The sequence below is a fragment of the Asparagus officinalis genome, unplaced genomic scaffold, assembly GCF_001876935.1.
Source record: "Asparagus officinalis unplaced genomic scaffold, Aspof.V1 AsparagusV1_Un95, whole genome shotgun sequence".
Classification (NCBI taxonomy): Eukaryota; Viridiplantae; Streptophyta; class Magnoliopsida; order Asparagales; family Asparagaceae; genus Asparagus; species Asparagus officinalis.
Genome location: NW_017972361.1, coordinates 365,747 through 382,396, shown reverse-complemented (window position 1 = coordinate 382,396; position 16,650 = coordinate 365,747). Strand labels below are relative to the sequence as shown.

The following is a 16,650-nucleotide window of genomic DNA, read 5'->3' as shown; positions in this document are numbered from 1 at the left end:
TGCGATTGGTCACTTCGTCGAGTAAATTCTCAGATACTTTGCACTGTAAATGAAAGTTATTTCATTTGAGCGTATCTCATGCAGCAAATTTATATTTTACCAACCAGGAAGGTTTCCATGACAGTATCAGAATTCTAACAAATGTTTGATAGATTTACTGCTATAGTACTAGTCGTGATTGCCAGGAATGACGGGATTCCTAAACTACAGTACCACTAAATGTCGTAAAAGCCTCACCCTTTTAAGAGCCTTATCTGCATCTTTTTCCACTTTCTGATGCCTTAGGGACTCCTCGCGAACCTCTTTCTTTAATCTCTCAACTTCTATGAGGGCATCCCAGAGTTTGACATGCACTCTATTATCAAATTCTTCCAATAGAAGTAAATGAAAAACAATAAGATCATGGGATATTTTCTCCCCGTTATATCTGAAAATATCACTTGATGGAGGCTAAATAGAAAATTGCTGGATCAATGTAGGACATAATGCGACAATTGTGTTATTGTAGATAGTAGCTATTGTCCAAAGATTTAGATTATGGATTATGCTATCATTAAAAACTTGAGAAAAAGCACATGGCAATTGTGGGCATGATCACCGACACTGTTGACAGATACTGTTGACAGATATTGAGACACCCAACGATATTAAGGGACCCAAAGGCACTCTAAAAGATTGGAAAGGGAATCATATACATTTTCATACCCGCTCATTCTGTGGAGATAAAAAGTAAAAAAATCCTAATCACCCTTGTGAACCAACGGTATTGATTCCTTTGTGCTCTCAGCATCCTTGTGCATTGACAAGGAACCCAAACAGCTAAAGTCTGTAACATTTGTGACGTACAAGGAACATTCTAGTAATAAAAACTTACTGAGATTGTATCGCTAGCATCAGTGCCAAGATTTTCCTTTGTACAAAACCTGCTTCGAGAATTCAGTGTTATGACAGGAGAAGCATAGGGTACTAATGTTGTTTCTTCTCAGAGGACTTGCCTATCAAGATCATGCTGGTTGGCATCCGAGCTTGAGGTATCAGCATAACCATCCGATAAGGAACTGGACCTCAACTGATTGGATTGGCTTGATAAGGAACTCGGGATGGAAGTTGGTGAAGGTCAACCCCTGATTTGTCTAGAAATTCTTTCCTATCAAAGTATGAGCATCAAAATGTGAAGCTTACTAACAAACTAAACTCTAACGCGTAAAATGAATTATAAACCATTCAATTCAGAATACCATAAAGGACAAACAAGAAATGCTACCCAGTTAGCTCAAACAAGAACCAGACAACTCAAATCATAAGCGGATGCAGGAACTATACATCTTGATCACAGAGTGGATCAAGCACTAGTAGAAAATCACATATCCTAAACGGAATATTCTAGACGGAAATTTTTCCGTCTAGTTTGCTATTAAACTAGATGGAAAATTTTCGTCTAGAATATTCCGTCTAGGATAAAACATCCTAGACGGAAATTTCCGTCTAGGATAACAAAGTAGACGGTTTTTTTTTTTATTTTTTTTAAAAATGAGCTACATATCCTAGACAGAAATTTTCGTCTAGGATGCATCCTAGACAGATGACATCCTAAACTGAATGCATCCTAGACGGAATTTTCCGTCTAGGATGCTTGTCCCCTTTTAGAAATAAAATTTAAAACAATAAAACCTGCTCCCCCTAACTTTTTTTCCATTCCCCTCTAATTTCTTTGGTTCCGCGCTCAAACCCCTATCTCAAGACCCCATCTCTCTCAAATCCTTTAGATCTTTTTCTTTGTCTCTCTCAAATCCCTCAGTCGATACACCTCCTTACCATCTCCGAGCCATCTCCTTCCCCTCCCTCTCCCCTTCCATCTCAGCCTCGTACTCTTTTCTCCTCCTCCTCCGGCTAACCCCTTGCCTCCCTCGACAGCACTCTCCTCACCCTACTCCACACCTCCCCTCTCCGTCGGCCGCCTCCCCCCTCTCCCCCTCCCCTCTGTGCCCCTCACACGGCGCCGGCACCCGCCCCCCACCTCGTCTCCGCCACACTCTAAAACCGCCCCTCCTCTCCCGCTTCCTCCTCTGGAACCGCACCCCCTCCAGATCCCAAACCCTAGCCCAGCCTCCGGAACCTCCACCCGCCCGAGCTCACCTTCGAGGTTGACGAGGACCTCGATGGGGCCGTCGAGGTCGCTGATGTCATCGTCTGCGCCACGAGCTCGGAGAGGCCGCTGGTGAGAGAGGAGCTGATCAAGAAGGGGGCGCATTTGAATCTGATGGGGTCGTATACGAGGGAAATGAGGGAATGCGATGAGGTGGCGGTGAGACGAGGGCAGGTGTTTGTCGCGATTGAGGAGGCATGGTAGCTGGTTGGGGTGCCTCGAGAAGCGGTGATGTGGCTGGGGACGCTGGCGAGAAGGAGGAGGTGACGGTATTCAAGTCAGTAGGGGCCGGGGTTTTCGACCTGTTGGCCGCGCAGCTGGCTTACGAGAGTTACATGAAAGGTATTGTTGCAGTTAGAATGCTTTGCCTTCAAATGTCCATGGTTGCTATTTTGACTTCAAAAGTTTGGGATAAAATTTGATGCAATTTTATGGCTTTATTAATTATTTTTTGTTCTTATTATTCAAAGACTATAAGCGCGAGGATTGAATTGAATGTTCCATTTCCTTCTATTACTTTTTTTTCATATGACTGACAAAAAACTTGATACCTGGTTAATCAAATGCCCACTTAGTCTGTAAGCTAAATAAAAGCATGAAATTCATATGACAAATAGGGACAGTAATATATGGTAATGGTGATGCCATTTATAAAAAAGAGAGCAGACAAAGAGATACATGATACATAGGCAGTTCGTGCATGTAAATGTATTCTGAATTTATTGTTGAAACTAGCATCTGTGATTTGATTACTTTTATTTGCTTTTATTTTTTCTAATTAGGATTAATATTGCATTTTTTACAAGAATTACCTTATTATAGTATGCTTGTTTTATTATTGTTTAAGAAAAACATAGTTCTTGTTATTTGTCAGTTCTTGAAACAGAGTCACAAAAGCTTCAAACAACATAAAAGCTACATTCTAGCTTATAAATTCTTAGTACTAATTTAGATTTCTTACTACTAATTCTAGTATTATGTCTTAATTTTTCAGATATGAGATGCACTATCAGTTAATTACTTTTGGCAAGGTGATTATTGAGCTTATTTCGGGTAACATATGCAAGTGATGAATCGATTCATATACATGATAAAGCTGGACAAAATCTTGACTTTAGAGTGCAAACCATATGCAAGTGATGAATCGATTCATATACATGATAAAGCTGGACAAAATCTTGACTTTAGAGTGCAAACACTTTGCATGATACCAATGAGAGGAGATACATGATAAAGCTGGACAAAATCTTGACTTTAGAGTGCAAACACTTTGCATGATACCAATGAGAGGAGAGTGCAAACACTTTGCATTCATATGTTCCAATTGGCACGACTTTAGATCATGTTAATTTATTTGCTCCGTAAATCTTGTTACAGCTGGACAAAAGAAAGGCTGATGATCCATGTCCCTATCTTCTAGCTATATGGACCCCAGACAAGCACATTGTTTGTGGTTGGAAATCTAAGACATGTTTGCATCTAAATTTTATTACTTATGCACTTGCAATGGCATGTAACAGGTGAAACTGCTCAATCGATTGAGCCCCCCATCTGCATGCTGCAACACCAAGAACACTAGTAAATTATGTGACAGGAATACATGCTTTAGTTGCAATAGCATAAGAGAAGCACCAACTCAGATGGTCAGAGGGACACTTTTGGTAATGCTAAGTTCTTTTTATATTTATATATGACCTATGTTATATCTTATATTTAATGATGACTCGTCACTAAAGTACAAACTTATATACACCCACAAAGGATTATTCTAGATGATTTCTGTTATTTGTATGTCAACTTGAACAGATTCCATGTAGGACAACAAATAGAGGAAGTTTTCCACTCAATGGCACATATTACCATGTTAATGAGGTAAATATTGTGTCCTTATGATAAAATTGAATGTTGCAAATGATTCTGACTTCACTAATGTCCTTGTAGTAAAATACTTAAACAAGTATAAATTTTGATGCAGGTATTTGCAGATCATGGTTCTAGTCGTAATCTAATTGATGTCCCTAGGGACTGGATATGGAATTTTCCAAGGCAGTGGATGTGCCTTGATGCTTGTTATGGAATCTTTTTTTTTTGTTGCTCACTTTGTAACTTAATGTTTTTGCTGTGTTGTCTAATGATGGATACATTTTGTTAACAGAGATTATTAAATTAGTTAAAAACTTGATTATCTTACTTGCAGAATTGATCAAATTTTTTTTTGCTTAAAATAGGTTTCAATTTTGTATAATGACGGAATGCTCACTTTGTAACTCAATACACAAAGTTTGTTTCAAAAAAAAACTATAGCACGCATCTTAGACGGAAATTCCGTTTAGGATACTTTCTAGATGGAAATCTGCCTAGGAAGTATCCTAGACGGAATTTCCGTCTAGGATACATCCTAGACGGAAATAAAAATCCGTCTAGGAAGCTTCCTAGACGGATTTTATTTCCGTCTAGGATACATCCTAGACGGAAATTCCGTCTAGAATACCGCATCATAAACGGCAACATACTCGACTCACAACCTAGAAGGAATTCCGTCTGAGATAGTTTTTTTAGACGGAAATGTGAGTTTCCTAGATGAAATTTTCCGTTTAGGATGCCTCATTTTGTACTAGTGAAGCTTGTTAAGTTTTGAGAACTCCACAGAAGATGAGCAATTTATTCATAGCATGCAGGGTCTAGAGGGATTTCCTCTTATGATACATCTAAGGGTCATTGCCATCTTACACCCCCAAATATTTGTTAATTATGTGTTATACCCTAAAATCTTCACATTTCTAAACTAGACCCTTATATGTTCATATTTGTTCTAATTTGGGGTCATATCTAAAACAACTTAATATACTTGATAGATTTTAAGGTCTTATTTAAACAACTTAAATAGATTGGGGGTCTAATTTTAAAAATATGGAGATCTGGGGTCTAATATAACAAAAGCCCTATGTCTAAAACTCCAATATCCACATTGTTATTTCATCATCAGACCAATCATGATAATCTTCATGGCATAAAATTTATAGAAGGGAAAGAAAACTCTCTGGAAAAAGGAGGAAATTTCCTCTAATGATCATTTAAAGCACTAATCTTCCCACCATTGCTCATAAACACAAGTACATAGAAACGTGTGTGGGCACACATCCACGTACCCACACACATGCCGATGTGCTCGCTCCTGCCCCCACACATACACACTAGCGAACCACACACCCCACCACCCACACTGCATGCATGCACATGCACGCGCACCATGCACACGCGCACACTATAATGGAGGAAGTAAATATAGGCTAAATTTTGAAGAAAGTGAACAATGTCTTTCATTTTTTTTCAGGAGTTAAATGTTATCCTCTCATGAAATGCTATTGTTCCATTGACACACTCTCCCAGTAGAAATTCTCATGTCAATCGTTCCCTCTCTCATATTTACAGTTAAAAAGAAAACATACATGAATGAACTATGAGGATTACATCAATGGCTCAATTAATTATGGCAGATGAATTCAGAAGGTTTCATGTGTTGCACTAAGTACTGGTAAGTATAATCAATGAGTTACGAGAATTGCAATATATCTAACTGGTGACAAAATTTAAAGAAAAGCAAAAAGGAAGCAGAAGTAACAAATTTAACAAGGTCTAGGATCACCTTGAGCCGATCAGGTTTCCTTTGTAAATGAACCATATATTGCAGGACGAATCAGCTTGTTGCATCACAGTAATCGCTGTCCTTGATGTTGGTTCTTTTATCTTCCTGACCTGTGACTTTAAAACCTTTCATTAGTGGGTATTCAACTGCAATAAAAATCTGTCAGGTCAGCTTTATAGCAAGACATCTCCCTCTTTCTTGCTATGATTTACTGTGTTTTAAGGATAATATCTTAGGTGATCTAGAAGACAAAGAAATATCTGCTAAGATGGCTAGTCATCAAGTGGAGGGATAACTGAACTATTTAAGAAAAGCATCAATAACTTGCACATTGGTGGCAGCCTCATGCACTGGGCCGCCTTTATCGATAACTTGCACATTTCAAATTTTATATCACAGTCACCACATGAAGAAAACAGAACTGAGACCACAGTTCAGACTACTGCGATATTTATTGAATAAATGTCACTTTAAGCCATGAAAAGTAGTGCAAGGTGAAATTTTGATGATTAATTTAATGAATCGAACATTCAGAATTTCTCAGTAATTATTTCCCGCTCATAATTGCTTTTATAAAAATATTATCAGCTAAAATCAACTTGGGAATATCAAATCTTCAAACGATATTGTAGGTGCTGTTAAGAAGGAAAACGCATTTTCCTGAGCAAACTGGAGGGTGTGATCTGCAGTTCATTTCAAAATTTCACTATTCTTAAAATATTGATAGGTATACATTGGATAGTGCTTGTCTGCTGCAGATCCCATAACAAGATTGTCAATCTTATGTGTCGATATAAGCTCCAAAAGCCCCTTCGCAGCAGCATCTGCCTCCATCACTAGTTTCTCAGCTTGCATCTGAAAAAGAAAAAAATTTTCTGAATAACGGCTTCTGACATCGATACTATATTATCTTTTATAGTTGAGTATAATTTTACATTAGAAATGTTTCGTCCTTGTTTTCACGGAAAAATCAAAAATCAATGGAATAGAGTTAACTCAGAAGGCTCTCAGATGAGCTTTCTAAAGGAACAATCACGCAGAGTTAATATACTGTTTAAGGAAAAGTAAAGATTATAAGATTAAGTAACAGCAAATGCACCTTTAGTTCTAAGCACACATTCATGTAACCATCTAAACATTTTTGCATCTTCTCCCTCTCACGTTGTTCGTATTCCTTCACAATTGCTCTTCTATCCTTCTTAAACGAAGCTCGCTTCCCTTGGGAATAATGAATTAAAACATAAAGGAAAAAATTAATACTACTTTTATCATCAAGGATTGTGATTGCAGGAATATCAACTACAAACGAGTGACATAAGTAGAGAGAACTAGCATACATCCAATTTTTAACATGAGTCTCATTGTAAGTTATCAGTGTAATTGAAGAGAAGAGGCACCTTGTACTTAAGTAATACATCTGTTTGTCCGTAAGAGTGCATGTATATAACAATGTTCTTGATAGTAAGACCCGAACCTTACTTGAGTTTCTAAAAATTCAAGTATGGTGTAAAAGAGCTGTGAACTGAAATTTCCGTTAACAACAAATATCTGTTCCTCTTTCTTAGTAATCATCACAAAAAACTCGGATTCAAACTCGCAGAAGCTCAGTTAGTAAATATTTCATCCCCCATCTTTATTCCATACCCAGTTCACTGAGTGTAGGCCCTACCTATGGGTATTCAATCAGTAAACTGAAATTTCAGCTTAGTCCATCCTTTGTTACACTAGATTCAGATTCAAACTTGCAGAAGATCAATCAGTAAATATTTCATCCCCCATCTTTATTACATACCCAGTTCACTGAGTGTAGGCCCTCCCTAACTATGGGTATTCACTCATTTTTGTAAATTGAGAAATGTGATACTATTTCTATATTCAGCAACATAACTAACACAATGTCCCACAACAAGATTATCATCATACATATTAGTCTAGACAGTTTCCTACTTCAGAAGAAAGATTGTCATCTTACATTTTTCAATCAAAATTATTTTCTTTATTTTTAGAGTTGCTTTTTTAAAGATGGTGGAACTAACTGGTGAAAAATAGACAACATGCTGACAAGCAGTCATAAACCTTTATCCACTGTTTTTATAAAACCAACCCTGTTTTGATGGGGAAAGGCTTGAAGGAAAATGATGAAGATAAAAACCAAAATGTGCAAAGAATAAAATAAATAAATAAATAACAAAATCATGTGTTAAATTTTGGTTTCCTGTCAACTTGATGCAGCATTTGTTTCTCAACCAATTTGTAGTGGGAAAAAGAATAAAATAAATAAATAAATAACAAAATCATGTGTTAAATTTTGGTTTCCTGTCAACTTGATGCAGCATTTGTTTCTCAACCAATTTGTAGTGGGAAAAATGGGTTATCTACCAATCTCTTTTAAATACGAGCACCGATAAAGTCCTTTACATTAATTACTGAAACTTAAGAAGCAAATAATCATGGCTAACGCAAATCTCAAGAAAAGCAGAAAGGGAACTGAATGTGGCTCATCCGCTAGAAAAGAAAATTTTCATATGTAACAGAGATAGAGAGTGTATACTGAAGGGGATCGTCTGTCTTGGGATATGAACATGGACAATAACAACCTTCAGTTTCTCTTCATAAGTATTCTCAAGAAGCCACCGGAAAGTAGCCTTCCCTTCTCAGGGTTCCTTCTTCACTCCCACATAAACTAGTTCTTCTTCTTCTTCTTCTTCTTCATTCTGTTGTCGTCTAACAATTGTCTCATCAGTTCTCTGTCTTAGGCTGCTTTCCATATTGCATTTTTCTATCTGAAGAAGTGAGGTAGATCTTAACCACCATTCACTCCAGCTTAACATCTTAGTCCTTGGTTCTAGCTGCTTCATTAAAATGCTTGTGTCCTATTCTCATTACCAGGTCTTTTTTTAAGGAAACGAAAATGACAGTGGAAGTGGCAGAGGAAGAGTGGGGGCCACAAATGCTTGAACTGTCTTGGTCTCTTTCTGCTCAAACACAGAAAACAGGAGATTCATATCCTATTTTGATTTGACTTGAATTCGGCGGGGCCTGGTTTTACCTGTTTAAAATATGGAAATCCAAACATGTTTGCTACTCAAAACAAGAACAGCCATCTGCATGTTATTATATCGAAATACATGTAATTATATTCAATGCACAACTAGAGAAAAAAGTATCTTATATGCATACCAACTTTCAATTGTTTAACAAACAAATTGACTGACTTATCCCCATATCCAACTCTCTTGAGCTTTACGCGTATCGCATTGATGAACATAGGAGCCACAGCTGAAAAAATTATGACATAGTCCATCTTACATACAACTGGTGGGTCGGTGCCATCAACGTCACCAACTGCAAACAAAACAAATAACCACTTGAGAACATAAATACATGGTTATACAACTAAGAAATATAGATAGTTTGGAAAGGCAATGAAAGAATATTATAAATTAACTGAAAAAACAAATAAAAGGAATATAATTGGAAAAAAAAGAATTATCATGAGAAAGAGGAAGAAGAGAAAGTAAAACAGAAAATAAGGTAAAGTTCTTCTCTTACAATTTCACTAAGCTGGGATGGTTAAATGAATCTGGAAGACTAACTAATATATTCTCCCTTTTTAGGTTAACCTAAACAAGGAAAAGCAAATACTTAATAAATAAATTTCTTGACAGAAATTTCATTGGTATCTGTTTTTGTTGAAGATTGATTTCAACATTGCACGATATGCTCTCTCAAGTAATGACATTACCGAAAATTTCATACAGTGCTCCCTACTCCCTGTAGAATGGAGTGGTGAACTTAGTGACATCAACATTTGAAAGATGAGATGAACAGGCGGCAAATCTGAGAGTCGACTTTGAGGCAGAAAAAAGAGCATCTCAAAAGAGAATCTCAGAGCTCCAACTTCTTGACTGCGGACTCAGCTTGCTGCATATTCTCCATTGCTGTCCATTCAATTTCTTCATTTACAAGAGTGAGAAAAAGTAAAGAGACAACAAGCTTCTGCTTCCAGTAATTATATCATTTAACACCAAATTCTGAACTACTTGGAAAAACTTCCAATATTGAGGGGCTTTAGAAAGGCTGCACCAAGCCTTATTGTTACATAACATCTATAACAAAATATAACAGGAATTTACAAACAAACAAGATACAAACTGCAGATGGCTCTGATAGAAGAGACCGAGGATCATCTTCATGACAAAATTGCCTTTATCTAGTAGAAGCCCCTAACTGCAACACAAAATAGAATTCAAATGATTCTTATAAGGAAATACACAATGAAAAAGGAGAAACAGACAATGCACCCAAAAAAAATTTGAATCATTAGAAAGTAGAACTGGAGTAATTTGGGAAATGTGTTAACATCACATCATTCTGTCTTGTGCCGAAAAGTTTCCTGTAGAAAATTTAGTAATTAATTTATTCCTTCTACTCTTTTTTACTCTAGGAGCTCTGGCAGTCATCTCATAGCTGAATAAGTATAACCTACCAGACCAATAAGGTAGGTTCCCTACATAACAAAATTCCAAAGTTAAAGGTCCCTTCTACTACACCAAAACTCCGAAGTTGTGAGGATTGTGAGTTATAATTTTATAAGCTGACATGCCACTGTAGGTTAGCACCCTTTTCTGGGGATGAAATCTAAACTCAATCACCATTATCCTTTTTGAACCCGCTTTAAATTTGTGGCGGTGATACGTTGATCTGATTGGCTACAATTACATGTTAAAGGTTTCTGCCTGTATAAAACTTGAAAGTTGTGGTGAGAATTGAGAGAGAATTTTATATTATAACAACAAATTGATGCTAGCCTCATATTGGAGATCTTTAGGAATATTTCACCACAGTTCAATTATTAGTACTTGAGGATCCCTATCCTGCCGGCTTCATGGAAAAACCCCATTTCTGGATAGACCTTGACCAGAAATTTTGAACACAATAAGTTTTTTTTAATGTTAAATTGACATAAGCAGCAAAATTTGTCAACATCTCCATGGAGATTTGTGCTCTGCAGCTAAATTGTCTTTGGCAGCAAAACGTCAACATCTCCATGGAGATTTGTGCTCTGTAGCAAACCGGTCCAAACCATTTCTGATCGACAAGAAATAGGATGATGAAGAATTAAAAGATACATGAGGATAGGAAGCATTATGCAACTTGGAAAGTGAAAGTTGTAGATCATAAATGACAAAAAAATTTACTAGATAGTGTTAACTTCCAAATCATAATAGAATGCAGCAGAAAAGGTCTTTACTCCAGATGGCTCATGTCCAGAAAGTGAGTTCAATGAGGGAGAAAAATAAAATAGTAATATGCAACAAAGGATCAGTGCGAATGGACCTGTAATATCACTCCATGATAGCTCAATAGTAATCATGAAATAACAGAACTTATGTCTTCATAATATGACCTGCTTGAGGTATGACCTCATGTATTATAGTAGGACACATCAGTGGCTCTCTGGTAACCTGTACAAGATAAGATGGATCCAAGAGTAAGCTGTAAACTTGCAATATTTCACTGAACTTGATACATATTAATAAGTTGAATGGAAAGAGAGAGCCAACAGTGACACTTGAGATTGGCAATGTCACAACTCACAATGCATTGTGACAGTGGTCATAGAGATACTTTCGCAGTAATTCTACTTAAACTGAGCACTTTATTAAGAAAAATATTTTTAGGTTGGTAAAAGGGGGAAAACAATAGGCTAATTCTGGTTTTATCCTGTTTAAGGCATTAAATAGCAAAATATAGGAAAGGAAGCGAGGGAGTTGATGGCGCTTGTGATTAGGTTGGTCACAGATTCGAGGGAGGGAACAAGATGATCGAATGCATTTCCTCCCTGTTTAAAGGGTGGGAGATGGGACACGGGCACATAATTGAATATATAATGTACAATACATACATTTACAGAAAAAAATCACACCTTTTTGGATTCTCTATTAGCTTAGGGTTTCAATGCATACAATTTAAGAATGTCTGATATAGTGTGTAGATCATGTACATTTCCACCCTTAGTATTAGTAATATTTTTCCAATATGCCTCTGTCTAATAAACATGATCGCAGTTTCTCATATACAAATGCAAAAATATCAATCATTCAAGCTCGTTTAATAATATAGTAAGAGAAGGGGAAAAAAGTAGATAAGTTATTACATGAATCCTCTTTCATAATCCAATTGTGAGCCATATGCAATGTTTAGAGAAATGAACATAGTGACGTCAAAATAAATAAAATCAGCAACATTCAATCTTAAAGAAGCTATTTTGTATATAGCAATAAATTAACTGAAAAAATTTCAAGAGGAGTTATGTTCAGAATACTGCATGCTACATATGGACGTTGCATAGCATTCTTAACAGAAGAAGCTATGACATGAACAAAATTAGAGCATTGTAAACAAAAGGGGAAAAAAACATCATCTTGAATCAAGGCTTTTCCTTGTACATACATCCAACTTTATATTAAAAATATATATGTTTTTCTTATGCTGAGCTGTAATTGAAAAATTCATAAAGTCATTGCAATTTAAGAGTCTTATTTGGCATTTAGGAACCTTTCTAATAAAACTAAGATTTCTCACTTTACAATGATGGCAGAGTGTGTGAATGGGAAGGCATGTCAGTTCTATATGAATTTTAAGTTGAGTCAAAGCATTCAAACTAGAAAGGCATTGAAATAATTATAATGTCTATATTAGAGCTAGATCACGTGTCTCCCAGGAGAGTACTAGCACCATTAACAGTACTACAAGTTGCAGCAATAGCAACAGCAGCAGTCTGAGTATAAAAGATGATAGAACATAATAATTGGTTCCCATTTCCTCTATTTCTCAACGGTTTTAGCAAACCAACAATAGATGACAGGAAAAACCTTTCAACACAAAGTCAAAATTTTCATTTTGTTTATCTTCTTAACCAGAGAGAGGAAATAGTTTGAAACTTAATCTATACGAAAAATATATGGTCAACCAAGAAATCTTTCTTATGTAGGCCTCAATGTTTGAAAAAGATTTTTTTTTAGATTTGCTTCGAAACTCGCTTTAAAGTTTTTGAAGGGTAAACGCTTCAAAACTCAAGAGGGAAGGTATTTATCTCTTAAAGCTTACGCCTCATCGTTTAAAGCATAACGGAAGTGTGCGCTTCGCACTTCATACAACGCCTCTCTTTTAAAGCGCATGCTTTAGACAAGATAGGAGGATATAAAAGGATTTTTGGCTAACATTAAATTGCCACTATGTAACTTCAATATGACCAGGTGCATGAGTATAAATATATATGGTATGCATGTAGCTTAGTTTATTGTGATTTGCGTTTTGTTTATACTTCACATATTTAATACATATTTACTAATTAGGACATGAATATATCTATTTGTAAATTACTAAACCACTATATATTATATGTATGCTTAAACTCATGAGGCTTACGCCTCATGCTTTAAAGCTTATGTCTTGCTTCATTAAAGGGTCTAACGCTTCGCCTTGCGCTTCCACTTATTAAACATTGGTGGGCCTAACTAGATTTTCCACTTGATAGCATTTAAGCAAGCTCATGTGACAGATTAATCTAACATACTTGATCGTAGGGTTAAATTTGCAGCAAAGCAATTATATGTCAGAAACACGAGAACTTCAGAAAAACAGATAGAAGCTTCCTACCGCCACGGGAACTCGCTCGTGTCTATCCCTGCTTGGTGCAATTCATCAACATAGTGCAGTGCTTCTCTGCACTCTTCTCTATCATCAAAGAACTCCTTCTTATCGCCTTCTATTTGGGAAGTTTCATGACCTTTACCAGCAACAACCTGAAGAAGAAAAGAAGTCATATCAAGTTTAGTAAATTTTAGACACCAAAGGCTGCAGAACGAAAAGGTGCAAGATTAGAAACATTGTTTTAAATATCCCTGATATATCTGATATATACTACCGGTATATCCATTTATAAGACTTGCTGCAAAACGATATGATCCTAATATACGCTTTTTTTGTAATGTTTGACCGATATATCCCCAACATAGCTAATATATTAGCTAATAAGTTGACTGATATGTCATTTTATATGGCTTATTGCTAAACAATATAGTTTTGCAAAAAAAAAATTGATGTCTTTTAGCAAAAATTCCAGCCTCATGAAGTTTCGTAGTAAATTCTAGTATGCTCTTTTCCCAAGTAAGTTTTGACAATTGGTTAGTGATCCTAAACATATATTATTTACATTTTTTTGTGCTTAGATTTCATGAAATATGATTAGATTACATTTTAGGATATTATATTATATATGCACATCATCCGATATGATACTTCAATATTTACTACATATCTCTGATATTTTCCAAATATTCGTGATCAATTTGCATTTTGGCCATCCGATATTTCTCCGATTTTTTATTTGTAAAACCTTGATCAGAAGAAGGAACAAATACAATTAACCACAAAATCGACCTACCTATTGATCTAGCATGACTTCAGAGCATATAACATGAAAGTAATACGAGCTGTATTAGATACAAAATGTCTTACGTTAAGAAAAATACAAGAAGAGATCTTTGCGTTATCTTCCCAGAGGATTTGAAAAGGATACACTGAAAAGAACAAGTTCTTTTGGTTGCGGAGTAGGATGGGGTGAGGAGTGATTGGTTAGGACTTTGTAACACGTCAAAATTATAAACTACCAACATGCACTTGGTTTTGAAATTTTCAAACCAAAACTTGCATTTCAAAATTCAAATATTATTGTTATGCACAGACTTTCTGAACCTTTGGTAAACAGAAACTTCTCAAAGGGAATGTAAATGTAAGTTAAGATGATTAGATAATAACTCAAATAAATTGATGCAATGCTACCATTTAAGTTGGCTAGAGCTTCAACCTTTTGTTTAAACACTGAAAGCATTAATAAATTTATTGAAAATGACATTTTTAGATTAATAGACGATGACATAAAGTATAATAAAGAGACGCTTTTAGTTGTTAATTTAACTCAGCAGGTGATGTGCTTTATTTTATTGCCAATACTGAGTGTCTGAAGAGGTGAAAATGCAAATTTTGCTTCAGGAACTATATTCATCTCAAAGAGATGATATAAGCTAAAGAGGCAAAGAACCTATTCCAATCACAGACCTGTTACAATCATTCTAAATTATGATGGGAGTAATCTATTAAGTTCAGTTGATAGATAACTCTCTTTTTAGCAGTTCAATCTCACTCTCTGCTAATTCTACCATTGTCCCTTTCCAACCATGCTATAATCCATACTAGTGAGTACAGCTTTCATTTTTTTCCCTTCTCTTCACATGGTATATTATACAGCAAAGAAGTATATTATCTAGACAATCAAAAGTATGCCTACATCTTAAATGTATGTAAAGTTGAATGTAGCTGACATAATGTACTACATTTGCCACCATGGGAGAACATTGTGCAAAGAGTTAACCGAGCAAAGTGAGAAGGCACTACCAGTTGGGGCCTAAAGTTTTGCAGTAACTCGATGATACAAACTTCATGCAGTAGAAAACATGTCTAACAGGCAAGGATTACTTTCTAGCATGCTGCACAAAGTTGGATATACTAACTTTAAAGGAAGTTTGTATACTCACCTCAAAATACACAATAGAAAGATGTTCTTTTTTGTCTTGCAAGTACTTTCTATATGTATTGATAAACCAAACTGTTAGAATATAAAACAATAACCCTTAACCCTCACCACAACTTCAAAGTTTCGGTGTAGTGGCAAGGACACTAAGATGGTATCAGAACAACCCAAGTCCGTTCGAATCCCACTAGTCACGAATTTAATGTGGTTTTAAAACAAAAAATCGATACTAGTGTGTGAGTACAGGTCTCAGCCCATAAAAAGGGTGCTCAACCTGCAAGGGCATGTTAGAATATAAAACAATAACCCTCAACTCTCACCACAACTTCAGAGTTTTAGTGTAGTAGCTAGGACTTTAAGACAAACTAATGAAAACAATCAATACGATTTCAAAAGAGAAGAATATAGATGACGGCTTGAAACTTACAACTATATCACCTTCCTCGCCCATAGCAACAGCAGCGCGCACAGCTACCCTTCTAATGTCATGTAAGAAAAGCCTATGGCCATTTGAAAGGGGTGGATAATAGTCATTTTCACCATGTTTTAGATAATCTTGCATAGTCCAACCAATGCCAGCCAACATGTCATCCAAGATGTCAACTGGTCAAGTATAAGAATGTGAAATTCGATCATTGTGTATAAGTCTCTAGTGAAGTTAGTAATAGTGCAGAAATTTAAAATATGACCAGCTATTTCAATATATAGATGAACCAAGAACAAAGCTCGAACACACATAGTACAGTTAAGACACGTACGTGGATCTTCATTCCTTGGATTGTCAGAAGTCAATATAACCACATCACTTTTATCAGTAGCAATTTTTGTCATCAGAGGCCTTTTCCCTCTATCTCTTTCACCACCGCATCCAAAAACTGCAATATAGAACATGACCAGATAGAGTTGCATTAACAGTGAATTTATCATAGAAAAAGTATTGGCATTCTGACATAAATTAGTATGATTAGCATGTATTGATAGAGAAATGAGTAGATAACGCTAGCTATCATTTTTTATGGAAATTTGAGCTATGATTTAGCAAAACAATTAACATCAATAGATCAATACGTTTGATTAAATTCATAAGTTATGATCTAACAAATAAGAATACATTCAAAAGTTTATCCGAATGAAAGCAAACTACTAGTTCAGACCAGCCACATATGAAAAATAGGTACAAGTAGTGAATTACTTTTAGAATTGAGGATCATGGAAGTGTGGAACTCTAATCACTTATGCCAGAACCCACATTTGAGCTCA

The 16,650-nt window shown here is 35.9% G+C and overlaps 1 protein-coding gene and 1 pseudogene across 8 annotated transcripts in view; one reads left to right on the top strand and one right to left on the bottom strand.

Moving 5' to 3' along the window:
- Window positions 1-756: 756 nt before the first annotated feature.
- Window positions 757-2,587, top strand: LOC109827235 (annotated as a pseudogene).
- A 5,711-nt stretch (window positions 2,588-8,298) lies between these two features.
- LOC109827232 (UDP-N-acetylmuramoyl-L-alanyl-D-glutamate--2,6-diaminopimelate ligase-like) overlaps window positions 8,299-16,650 on the bottom strand; it is an 11,004-nt gene continuing 2,652 nt past the window's right edge. Inside the window, exons 2-8 of one of the 8 annotated variants that reach the window (XR_002243372.1) lie at window positions 16,149-16,265; window positions 15,818-15,993; window positions 13,458-13,603; window positions 11,133-11,260; window positions 9,538-10,022; window positions 9,345-9,415; window positions 8,299-9,137 (exon numbers count right to left, since the gene is read on the bottom strand). Coding sequence is in view for 2 of the 8 variants with exons in the window: in XM_020394194.1 (XP_020249783.1) it covers window positions 11,242-11,260; window positions 13,458-13,603; window positions 15,818-15,993; window positions 16,149-16,265 (458 nt within the window). In the remaining 6 variants the exon portion in view is untranslated. Of the gene's footprint in view, window positions 10,023-11,132; window positions 11,261-13,457; window positions 13,604-15,817; window positions 15,994-16,148; window positions 16,266-16,650 lie in introns of those variants that run through there. The other 7 variants (XR_002243374.1, XR_002243373.1, XR_002243369.1 and 4 more) reach the window with 7 other exon arrangements.